Below are 12,428 nucleotides of genomic sequence, written 5' to 3'. Positions count from 1 at the left end.
TGACCAGAATATGGTGGAATTCTGCATTAGGATGGAGAGTGACATGGTTAATTCCGAGACAAGGGTCCTGAACTTAAAGAAAAGAGACTTTGAAGGTAGGACACGGGAATTAGCTCGGAAAGGCTGGCAATTTATACTTAAAAGGTTGACGATGGAGATGCAATGGCACAGAATTAAAGACCGCATGGATGAACTCCAAAAATAGTTCATCCCTGTCTGGCAAAAAATAAAATGGGGAAGGCGGCTCAATCGTGAAGTAACGAGGGAAATCAAGAATAGCTCAATCTAAGGAAGAGGCATGTAAATTGGCCAGAGGAAGCAGCAAACCAGAGGAATGGGAGAAATTTAAAACTCAACAGAGGAGGACAAAGGGGTTAATTAAGAGGGGGGGGGGAGCATGAAAGAAAGCTTGTGAGGTATATAGAAACTAACTATAAGCTTCTTTAGATATGTAAAAAGGAAAGTATTAGTGAAGGCAAATGTAGGTCCATTATAATCAGGGACAGGTGAATTTATAATGGGAAACAAGAAATGGCAGATCAGTTAGATGAGTACTTTGGTTCTGTCTTCACAAAGGAAGACACAAACAATCTCCTAGAAATACTAGGAGACCGAGGATCTAGTGGGAGGGAGGAACTGAAGGGAAACCACATTAGTCAGGAAATGGTGTGAGGTAAACTGTTGGGACTGAAGGCAGATAAATTCCCAGGGCCAGATGGTCTGCATCCCAGAGTACTCAAGGAGGTGGCCCTAGAAATCGCGGACGCATTGTTGATCATTTTCAAATGTTCTCTCGACTCTGGCTACTCTCCAGTCCACAGGAACTGATCCAATGTAACTCTACTTTTTAAGAAAGTGAGGGAGAAAGAAAACGGGGAATTATAGACCAGTTAGCCTTACATCGGTAGTGGGGAAGATGCTTGAGTCGATTATTAAAGATGTTATAGCAACACATTTAGAAAGCAGTGACAGGATCTGTCAAAGTCAGCATGGATTTCTGAAGGGGAAGTCATGCATGACTAAATTTTTGAGGATGTAACTAGTAGAATGGATAAGGGAGAGCCAGTGGATGTGGTGTATCTGGACTTCCAAAAAGCCTTTGACAAGGTCCCACACAAGAGATTAGTGTGCAAATTTAGAGCACATGGTATTGAGGGTACGGTATTGACATGGATAGAAAACTAGTTGGCAGAGAAGAAGCAAAGAGTAGGAATTAACGGGTCCTTTTCAGAATGGCAGGCAGTGACTAGTGGGGTGCCGCAAGGCTCGGTGCTGGGCCCCCAGTTATGTATTATATATATTAATGATTTAGACGAGGGAATTAAATGTGACATCTCCAAGTTTGCAGATGACACTAAGCTCGGTGGCAGTGTGAGCTGTGAGGAGGATGATATGAGGCTGCAGGGTGACTAGGGTACTTTGGGTGAGTGGGCAGATTCATGGCAGATGCAGTATAATGTGGATAAATGTGAGATTATCCACTTTGGTAGCAAGAACAGGAAGGCAGATTATTATCGGAATTATGTCAGATTAGGAAAAGGGGAGGGGCAACGAGACCTGGGTGCTTGTACATCAGTCACTGACAGGAATCATGCAGGAACTGCAGGCAGTGAAGAAAGCTAATGGCTTGGAGGCCTTCATTGCAGGAGGATTTGGGTTTAGGAGCAAGGAGGTCCTACTGCAGTTGTAAAAGGCCCTGGAGAGACCGCACCTGGAATATTGTGTGCAATTTTGGTCTCCTAATTTGAGGAAGGACATTAATGCTATTGAGGGAGTGCAGCGTAGGTTCAACAGGTTAATTCTCGGATGGCGGGACTGACATATGATGAAAGAGTGGGTCGACTGGGCTTGTATTCACTGGAATTTAGAAGGATGAGAGGGGATCCTGTAGAAACATTTAAAATTCTTAAAGGATAAGACAGGCTAGATGCAGGAAAAATGTTCCTGATGTTGGGGGAGTCCGGAACCAGAGGCCACATTTTAAGAATAAGGGGTAGGCCATTTAGAACTGAGATGAGAAAAAAATTCTTCATGCAGAGAGTTGAGAATCTGTGGAATTCTTTGCCACAGAAGGCAGTGGAGGCCAATTCACTGGATGTTTTCAAGAGTTAGATTTAGCTCTAGGCGGCTAAAGGAATCAAGGGATATGGGGGGAAAAGCAAGAAAGGGGTACTGATTTTAGATGATCAGCTATGATCATATTGAATGGCGGTGCTGGCTCAAAGGTCTGAATGGCATAATCCTGCACCTATTTTTCTATGTTTCCATGTTCTGTGTTTGTGACACGAAACATTGAGGTAGGCCATTTAAGAATAAGGTGTAGACCATTAAGGACTGAGATGAGGTAAAACTTTTTCACCCAGAGAGTTGTGAATCTGTGGGAATAGACAGAAGATGGCAGCAAACACAAGGAATGCAGATGCTGAAATCTTGAGTAAAACACAAAGTGCTGGAGTAAATCAGCATCACCTGTGTATGTAATGGATAGGGGACACTTCGGGTCGGATCCTTCTTCATACTGATTGTAGTGGGTGAGGGAGGAAACTCAGGACTAACTCTGGGAGTGATAGGTGGATACAGATGAGGAAGGATTGATTGGTGAATGGGTGGAGTAAGTGATATAGGGCAGGGATGAAAAGGAGACACAAAAGCATCAAATAATGGGGAGAAGAGAAATACAAAGCCAGAGAGGATGGGGCCAATTGGGGGCGGGGTGTGGAAGGGGCCAGAATAATGGTAGAAATAGGTGTGTTCTCTCTCTCTCTCTCTCTCTCTCTCTCTCTCTCTCTCTCTCTCTCTCTCTCTCTCTCTCTCTCTCTCTCTCCCCTTTTCCCTCTCTCTCTCTCTCTCTCTCTCTCTCCCTCTCTCCCCTTCTCCCCACCTCCTCCTCCTCCTCCCCCCCACCCAGAATGTTCATGAAAGAAACCTCATGTAAATTTTATAATCACCACAATTATTTCCTTATGCCATTTAATCTCAGTACAATAACAAAGTAATGTTAACAGCCAAGGTTTGGAATTCTAAGTGAAGCCTTTGTATTGCACAACAAATCCTGTTATCTTAAACCAAAACTACTAGACTAACAAGATGGACCACTCCGTTGAAATCGTCTATACTGAAGTGTAGTTAGTACACAAAGGGGCGGAACGGCCGCCATTTTAGTAAGCAAACCCCGCAGTTGGCTGTGCCTCTCGCAGTGTAATCAGTGTTGTGGGGATCAGTATGTGTGATGAAAACAATAAAATGCAGAATATATCTCATCTATCAACTCACATTTTGTTGTTATTTTTACTTTTAAATGTTTTCCCCTTGCTTAATTTCTCTGAATTTATTATTTCTAACTGTTTCTAAGTATTCCAGTTGAAATTTCCATTCAACGTTTTTGAAAGCTTGTTCCTGCAAAATGACGATCCTTCTAATTACCGGAGCACTAAACAAGCAGTAAAATGTTTGGTCACTCGTTTGCATTAGGAGAGCAGTGCACTTGGTGTTGGTTCAGTGACCGGTGGGGGCCACAATGTTTATTTCAGATTAAATGTGGACTTTGCACATCCTCCAGGCAGTGTAGACAAGGCCAGGAACACATTCTTCACCTCTGTTTGAAACCAGATTAATTCTGGCTGGAGGTGCCATCTGACCACATCATCAATTGCACGACGGTTGCACATTCTTTATTTTATATTTTTATTTAAAAAAAATACAAGATTACAACTCCCATTGTGCCATTAGGCTAACACACACCTGAATAACATGACGTGCAAATTAACATGACATTGAGAATAATTGGTCAAATTTAACGATTTAATTCTAGACACTGTGATAGGTTTGGTATCAGGGTGTGTTTGAGGTCAGGGTGACAGGGGAGGTGGAAGAAGGTTCTCAATTTAGGTGGGGAAATGGGTCACATCATGAGTGCACTGGAACCTAAAGTGGGCACTGTACACAGTGTCCCTAATGGCGATATCTGAGTTGGTGGTGCAGCACCAAACTGAGATGTCATCAACTTCTCATCTGGTTTTAACACAGAGACGATAGGGGGGTGGACAGAGGGTAATTCCGTATTTAGCTTCCCTGAAGTTCGGCCGTGGCTCGTTTTCCGGGAGAAAGAAGGTGAAGTGTTGGAGCAAGGATGTGAAGAAGTTGAAGAGCTCCGTCTTTGCCAGCTGCTCCCCCAAACACACACGGTGACCTGTGGGGTGAGGGCAAGAGTGGTTAGTGACCTGGGAGAGGCACTGGCAGAGTCACACTGACTGAACGGAAATGAGTACCATCACAGTCTAGAGTCCCAATGTTATCCTGCCTTAACCTACCCTGCCTAATCTCTCACAGAAACACTGCACTCCCAGCCTTTATCAATGTTAAGCAAATGCTCATTCTGCTCACTTTAAGTCAACATAAAATGTGCTCTTTCAGCACTGGGCTGACCATCAAGTATTTTAGCATTTGACTAAAATTTAGATGTTAACTAGACTAAGTGGACCCATTGGGACCAAACCACTCCTGTATTGGTGCAGCACCCTCTCCTCCCCCACTCCCCTCCACCCTATCCCCCCTCCCCACCTCTCCCCCTCACCACCTCTCCCCCATAGGGATCCCTCTCCTCCACCACTTCCTCTTCCCCCACTCCCCCACCCCTCCTTCCATCCACAACCCTCCTCCAATCCTCCCCCCCTCCACCCCCGGGAGCAACCATCCACCCCCGGGTGCGCCGAGGGCAGGCCCAGCGCCAGGCCCAGCGCCAGGCCCAGGTGGCCAGGCCCTGATCAACGGGCCCCAACTGCGCAGGCGCGTACGTGTTTGTTCTGCGCATGCGCGGATGCGGTGGCCATCTTACGTGAGTACCAGATCAACGGAGCCCCGACAGCGCATGCGCGGCTTTTTAAACCTTAAAATGTGAATAACTTTTAAAATATAACACCGATTTCAATGAAATTTCTTCCATAGGACCACGGGTCAACGGGAGCCTAGAATTGTCGGACTGTCTTGTACCGTTTTGGCTGTAGTTCAGGAACAAGTGAACAAACGAGAGTTTTAGTTTATAGATGAACTGAACTTTATAAATCCAGGAGGAAGCTCCCCCACTCCCATCACACAGTGCAGAAGATGGAGCTGGATATCCATGATCACAGTTACCTCTTTTAATACATTCAATAATCTATAAATCCTACATTACCTGCAGAGAATGGGATGAAAGCTTCCGGCTTCACAAACATCCTGTCCGAATTCAGGAAGTGTCCCGGATTAAATTCACGTGGAGTCAACCAAACATCTTCATCATACAAGGCTGAGGTAATGTTTGGAAAGATTGTTGTTCCCTAAAAGTCATTTAAGGAGAGAGAAATTAGTCAGCAACAGGACCGGAGAACAATGGGGAGTTGTTGGTCTGTGCCTCTACTGCACAGAGGGAGTCGAACATTCAAGGCTAGCTCTAGATCGTACCTTGGGAATGGTGTAACCCATGACCTCGGTGTCTCTGTATGTTTCATGAGGCAGGGAAATTGGAACAATATTTCCTAAGCGTTGGGTTTCGTGGATAACTGTGTTAGTGAATGGCATTTCCTCACGGTCTTCCAACTTCGGCGTCCTCCCATTCCCAATGACTCTGTCAATCTCCTCATGGACCTGGGCTGCAGGAACAAAGCAAGAACTCATTTTGAGTTTCAGTTCACCAAAGACACTGGTGTTTTCATTGTCACTCCCTCAAAATGTCCCCAAAAGCATTCCTGGTAAAATAAATTCTGGTATTATAGTGACTATCTTAACCTATGACCTACAGCAGCCAATTTATGCAGAATAAGATCAAACAAATGTCATTGGGATGCAAATTGAAATAATAGGTTTTCATGGACTTAAGGTTTCAAGACCTGGTGTTGATAATTGAATCATTGCAATCAGTGATTTAGGCACAAAATGAACTGCAATACTGGAGGCAGCACAGTAGCGCAATGGAAGAGCTGCTGCCTCACACCGCCAGCGATCCAGGTTTGATCCTGACTGTGGGTGCTGTCTCTCTGGAGTTTGTATCTTCTCCCTGTGACCGTGTGGGTTTTCTCTGGGTGCTTCGGTTTCCTCCCACATTTCAAAGATGTGCAGCTTTGATTGGCTTCTGTAAAATTGTCCGAAGTGTATAGGATGCGAAAGTGGGATGACATGTAACTTGTGTGAAAACGTGATCGATGGTCAGTGGAGACCCGGTGGACTGAAGGGCCTGTTATCTCTAGGCTACTTGCAGATACCTTTCCTAATACCCTCCTTCTTCCTCTTTAAAAACCTTTGCACTTCTCCTCCATATCTTGCATCAACACAAGAGCATCCCTGATAATGTGGCAGAGACATTGTTACACTTACACTGTACATCAGGATGGAGCTCCATGAAGAGCAAGGCCCAGTTTAGGGTGGTGGAGCTGGTCTCTGTACCTGCAGCAAAAAGGCTCCATAATGTCCCTACCAGCTTGGACTCCAGAAAACTTGTGTTGGGGATGTGTTTCATCTATGATGCAAATAAGAGAAGAGTTAAGGAGTAGAATCAAAGGTAGATCATTGGAAGGGTGCTAAAGTCAGTCATCTGGCGTTAAAAGTGCCTTGAAATGGTATAATGCACTCGTAAGATGACAACTGAATATGAACATCCAATTCTGGCCAGAACACTCAGGGAAGATGTGAAGGTCCTGGGAAAAAAATCCTATGGGGCTTCAGCCACAAGATTAGACAACTCAGATCTTGAGGAAATTTGAGAGGAGACTTGAGGAAGGTCCTTGGGATTAGGATTACTTAACACTGTGTACTGGGAGGGAAGAGAATCAGGCAAAAGCAGAGAGAAATGGATGCATAATGGACCAAATGCATGGAAATTGGACCAGAAGAGATTGTACAATGGTCAACGTGGACTGTTTCTCGGCTATAATCTCCATGATGAATCTCTGAAAGTGAACATGCAAATAGACAAAGTAGTTCAGAAGGTAAAGACATAGCAAGAGGATTTGAATACAATGAGAGATGTTTTGCTCCATTATATAGGGCCCAGGTGAGACTGCAACTGGGATATTGTTTCTGGCCTCACAACCTAAGGAGGTACAGGTAAACACTACCTAGTGTAGGGCACTGCAATTACCGTCCCTTCCCCACCAAGGAGGCAGCGACATGGGAAAGGATGGGAAACACAACCACATAAAGCACTGTGCCTAGAATACCCCAGTAATCCTCACCTACCTTCTCCTGTTGTGTAAAGAAAGCATTGTAGTGAGTCCAAAACGAGCGTTATTATTCAAAGGTCTTTATTCGTAGCAAAACCGTAACAAAACTGCGCACCTACTTTGGACACCACTACTTAACTGCTTACATAATCTAATCTAATCTCTTGAGTTTGGCGCCAGACACAACTATACCTCGCGCTCCCGCATCCCGTGACTCGTTAGCCCAACCGAGGGTTCGAGACCCCCCCGCTAATCCGTATGTCCCTACATGACCCCCCCCAGAACCCTCGAAACCATACCTCGCGGGTGCCCGGACCTCCCTCCCGGAACGCGTACGGAGGGGGGAAACCAATACCGCCAAAGTGACGGGAGGTGGGGAGGCCGCCGCTGCCGGAGGCGATGGAGGGGCCACGGAAGCAGAGGGCGTAGGCGATGGAGAGCGCTTGATCGGGAACGGGGGCCCGGGCCCAACCATAGGCGGCGGGGGGCTGAGAGGTGGCAAACAAGGCGACGCTGGCGGCACCAGGGGGGTGGCCATTGGCCAGCCCCTGCGCGGCGGCTGGGCCACCGACACAGGGAGGTCCTGGTCCAAATGGGCCGGCTTGAGCCGGGATACTGAAACGAGCTCCTGGCGATTACCCACCTGTAAAGTAAAAGTGACAGCCCCTCTCTTAAGAACCTGAAACGGGCCCTGATAAACCGGCTGAAGAGGGGGGTGGTGGGAATCTTTCCGCAGGAACACGAAATCACAGTCCCGCAAGTCCAACGGGACGTGGACCACCGTGCTTCCGTGCCAGGAGGTCGGGTCTGGAGCCAGAGAACCCACCCGTGACCGGAGGGAACCCAACGGGCGTAACGGGCGGCGGCAAGGCGGGGGCGGAAGGGAGGATGTCACCTGGTACCCGCAGGGGCGAACCGTAGACGAGCTCGGCCGAGGACTTGCCTAGCTCGGCCTTTGGGGCCGTACGAATGCCGAGGAGGACCCAAGGCAGCTGGTCAGCCCAATCGTGGCCGGTCAGTCTGGCACAGAGGGAAGCTTTCAGCTGCCGATGGAAGCGCTCAACTATCCCGTTGGATTGGGGATGGTAGGCGGTGGTCTGCTGTAAACGAGACCCATACAACTGTGCCAGCGCAGCCCAGTGGGACGAGGTGAACTGGGCTCCCCGATCTGTGGTGATGATAGCCGGTACGCCGAAATGGGCCACCCAATGCAACGCCAGGGCCCGTGCACAGGAGGCCGCCGAGGTGTCCGACAATAGGAGCGCCTCCGGCCAACGTGTAAACCGATCCACCACCGTCAGGAGATGAGTATAACCCCTGGAATAAGGCAATGGACCCACCAAATCCACGTGGATGTGGAAAAAACGGACTGGGGGAACCTCGAATCTCTGGTATGGGGGCTGGACATGGCGATGAACTTTGGAGGTTTGGCACGGAATACAGGCCCGTGCCCAGGCCGCCACCTGCTTCCACAGGCCGTGTCAGACAAACTGGGCGGCCACCATGGCCGAAGTCGCCCTGATGGACGGATGTGCCAGGCCGTGAATGGCCTCAAATACCTTACGCCGCAGGGCGGCAGGCACCACCGGGTGAGGGCGTGGAAGGGAAACGTCACACCACAACTTGGTACCTGTGGGGCCATACGTCACCTGCTCCAAACGCAGTCCCGAGGCTGTGGAGGCGTACACCTCAGCCGTTTTTTCCAAGCGCTGAGCCTCCGCTAGCTCCTGGAAATCCACCTGTCCGCCTACCACGGCAACGGAGGGAATAGCCAGCCGGGACAGGGCATCAGCAACCGTATTGAGCCTACCCGCAATATGACGGACATCGGTGGTAAACTCCGAAATTAGGGTGAGGTGCCGCTGCTGGCGAGCTGACCACGGATCAGAAACCTTACCAAAAGCGAATGTCAGAGGTTTGTGATCCGTGTAGGCCACGAAAGAACGGCCTTCCAAAAAATAGCGGAAGTGGCGGACTGCTAAATAGAGGGCCAGGAGCTCCCTATCAAACGCACTATATTTGAGCTCGGCTCGCGAGAGCTGCCGGCTGAAAAACGCCAGGGGCTGCCATTGACCTTCGACCTGCTGCTCCAAAACCAACCCACCGCCACGTCTGAGGCGTCCACCATCAGCGCCGTGGGGGCGGAGGAGCGCGGGTGCACCAGCATGGTGGCGTTGGCGAGGGCCTGTTTGACCGCGACAAAAGCCGTCTCTGCAGATGCGGACCATACCAACTCGGCGGGGTTACCCGCGAGGCATAGAAAAAGGGGGCGCATGACCCGAGCTGCTGCAGGCACGAACCGGTGATAAAAGTTCACCATGCCCACGAATTCCTGCAATCCCTTGATGGTAGTAGGACGTGGAAAAGAGCGGACCGCCTCCACCTTAGCTGGCAAAGGGGTGGCTCCGGCAGATGTAACCCGGTGACCCAAAAAATCTACCACCGACAGGCCGAATTGGCATTTGTCCGGGTGCAGAATCAGGCCGTGGTCCTGCAGCCTCTGGAATATAGTGCGGAGGTGGACTAAGTGCTCCTGGACCGAACGGCTGGCAATCAAAATGTCATCGAGGTAAATAAACACGAACGGCAAACCTCGACCCACCCGGTCCATGAGACGCTGAGATGCCTGAGCTGCGTTTTTAAGGCCGAAAGGCATGCGCAACCACTCAAACAATCCGAACGGAGTAATGGTAGCCGTCTTTGGGATGTCCGGTGGATGGACCGGGATCTGATGATACCCCCGCACCAGATCGATCTTCGAAAAAATTGTAGCCCCCTCCAGGCTAGCTGAGAAGTCCTGTATGTGCGGAATCGGGTAGCGGTCCGGCCGTGTTGCCGCGTTAAGTCGTCGGAAATCCCCACATGGTCTCCACCCCCCAGATGCTTTGGAAACCATGTGCAAGGGTGAGGCCCACGGACTACTTGAAGGCCGCACAATTCCCAGCCTCTCCAAGCTCAAGAACTCCTCTCGAGCCATGGCCAGCTTTTCGGGTGGGAGGCACCGTGCCCGGGCAAAAACCGGCGGGCCCTCCGTCGGAATGAAATGCACCACCCCATGCTTCTCGGAAGGTGCATCGAACCGCTGAACGAGGAGCTGCGGGAACTCCGCTAGGACCGCATCGAACTGACCGGGGGCCGTGATGGCCTGGATCGCTGAACTGGGTGGGGCGGCGCTTGGAGGGGCCGCAGGCCCCGTACTTCGGGGCCTTACGTCGGCCGAGGGCTGCAGGCCGCTACCGTGGACGTCTACGACCAACGAAAACGCCCATAGGAAGTCTGCACCCAAAATGGCCTGGCCCACATCCGCCACGATGAAATTCCAACGGTAGGTCCTAGACCCAAAGGACAGGGACATAGTCCTCTTACCGTAAGTGCGGATGGCGCTACCGTTCACTGCAATAAGGGGCGGCCCCTTCCCCCCCCCCCGCTTGAACTTCACAGCCGTAGGGAGGCACAATACTCACAACCGCTCCCGTATCCACCAGAAACACGATCCCGGTCTCTTGGTCCGTCACGTAGAGGCGGCAATTACGGCCAATCGAAACTGCCTCTACGTTCGATTGGCCCAGGCATTTCCCGGAAACGTACACGGGGCTCTGCAACTTCGGGCGTCACTGCCCCGCCGCCGATGGAAGAAACACCAGCCGCTTTTATTCTGCCGTGCTGGTTGTGCCCGCGACCAATAAACATGTTCTGCAGCCCCCTCTTGCCTGGCAGACTGTGAAATAGCGGCCGAGCCGTCGCTCTCCCGGCCGCTCCCCCGACTGCCGCTGGGCCTCGAGACACGATTGACCGAGTCGTCCCGGGTGTGCCGCTCCCTGACGAGCACGTCGGCTTTCTCGGCAAACGTTTCCGGGTCGTCAAACGAGACGTCGGCCAACACCAGCCTGACGTCCTGGGGTAGCTTCTCTCGAAATGCCGCCTCGAACATCATGCACGGCTGATGGTCGCCCACCAAGGTCAGCATTTCCGTCATCAACTCGGACGGCAGCCGCTGCCCCAGCGCTGGTAGATGGAGCAGCCTCAGAGCCCGCTGGTTCTGGCTCCAGCCGAATTTCTTCAGTAGGAGCCTCTTGAGCCCCACGTACTGCTCCGTTTGGGGTGGACTGGTCAGATATTGACTGACCCTCGCCGCCACCTCCGCCTGCAGACAGCTCACGAGGTGGTGGAACTTCTCCAGTTCACTATCCACCTTTTTAATATGGAACTGCGACTCCGCCTGTACAAACCACAGGTGCGGCTGATGGGCCCAGAACGGCAGTAGGTGAACCTCACCCGCGCTCGCTCCCACTTGCGACATTCTGCGTGTTTTTCGCGTTCGGGTCACCAATGTAGTGAGTCCAAAACGAGCGTTATTGTTCAAAGGTCTCTATTCGTAGGTAACCGTAACAAACTGCAACTGCTTACTTTGGACACACACTACTTAACTAGCCAATACAATCTAATCTCATCTCTCCAGCTGGGCGCCAGACACAACTATACCTCGCGCTCCCGCATCTCGTGACTCGTTAGCCCAACTGAGGGTTCGAGACCCCCCCGCTAATCCGTATGTCCCTACATGTGACTGTTTTGCTTCTGCTTCCAGCTTTCACCTTGAACAATTCTTCAACTTTTCTGACATTTTCCACATTAATCTTATTTCAACACAATCCGCTCACAATTCCTCCCTTCCTTTCCCCTCCGCTTTCAGCATTCCATAGGCACACTTACCTCTGTGATGCTCTGGTTTACTCTCCACTGACTCCCACTCCATAGCTTGTGGTCTGCACTACCTCACCCCTGCCCCGCCAGCCAAGAGTCCAAACAGTGCTTCCACATGAAGCAGTGGTATTCTTGCTCTTCTACCAGTTCAATGCACTGCACCTGACGCCCACCACGTGATCTCCAAGGGACGAGACCCTTCTTCAGTCTCGACCTGAAACAGCAACTATCCATGTTCTCCAGAGATGTTGCCTGGCCCACCAGAGCAGCCGGGGAAACCCCTCGTGGCCACGGGGAGAATGTACAAACTCCATACAGACAACACGGGTCTCTGGCGTTACAAAGCAGCAACACTACCGCTGCGCAATCTCTGTGCCACTGTGCCGCCCTGTGTATTTTAAACATTGAAAGTGTATCCACTTCCACAGCTTCCTCTGGCAGCTTGTTCCACATGGCCACCACCCTCTGTGTGAAAAGCGTGCCCTCTAGGTCCCCTTTCAATCTCGCCCCCCAATGAAAACCCTTTTAGTTTTC

At 50.5% G+C, this 12,428-nt stretch overlaps 1 protein-coding gene across 1 annotated transcript; it reads right to left on the bottom strand.

Moving 5' to 3' along the window:
- Positions 1 to 3,717: 3,717 nt before the first annotated feature.
- On the bottom strand, positions 3,718 to 10,580 carry LOC144606302 (uncharacterized). Its single transcript, XM_078422267.1, has 5 exons — positions 9,796 to 10,580; positions 6,349 to 6,490; positions 5,440 to 5,627; positions 5,174 to 5,315; positions 3,718 to 4,189 (listed from the first exon to the last, which is right to left on the bottom strand). The coding sequence occupies exons 1-5, from the start codon at positions 10,546 to 10,548 to the stop codon at positions 4,008 to 4,010; spliced, it is 1,407 nt and encodes a 468-aa protein (XP_078278393.1). The 5' UTR covers positions 10,549 to 10,580; the 3' UTR covers positions 3,718 to 4,007.
- Positions 10,581 to 12,428: the final 1,848 nt, after the last annotated feature.

Source organism: Rhinoraja longicauda, chromosome 26 (genome assembly GCF_053455715.1).
Source record: "Rhinoraja longicauda isolate Sanriku21f chromosome 26, sRhiLon1.1, whole genome shotgun sequence".
In the NCBI taxonomy this organism is placed as follows: Eukaryota; Metazoa; Chordata; class Chondrichthyes; order Rajiformes; family Arhynchobatidae; genus Rhinoraja; species Rhinoraja longicauda.
This window is presented reverse-complemented; position numbering and strand designations above follow the sequence as displayed.

Coding starts and splice junctions, on each gene's coding strand:
- LOC144606302 (XM_078422267.1), bottom strand. CDS start 10,548: ATGTCCCTGTCCTTTGGGTCTAGGACCTACCGTTGGAATTTCATCGTG. Junction 6,491..9,795: donor CTCAGCGTCTCATGGACCGG/GTGGGTCGAGGT, acceptor TTTGCATCATAG/ATGAAACACATCCCCAACAC. Junction 4,190..5,173: donor TTTCATCCCATTCTCTGCAG/GTAATGTAGGAT, acceptor CTCACCCCACAG/GTCACCGTGTGTGTTTGGGG.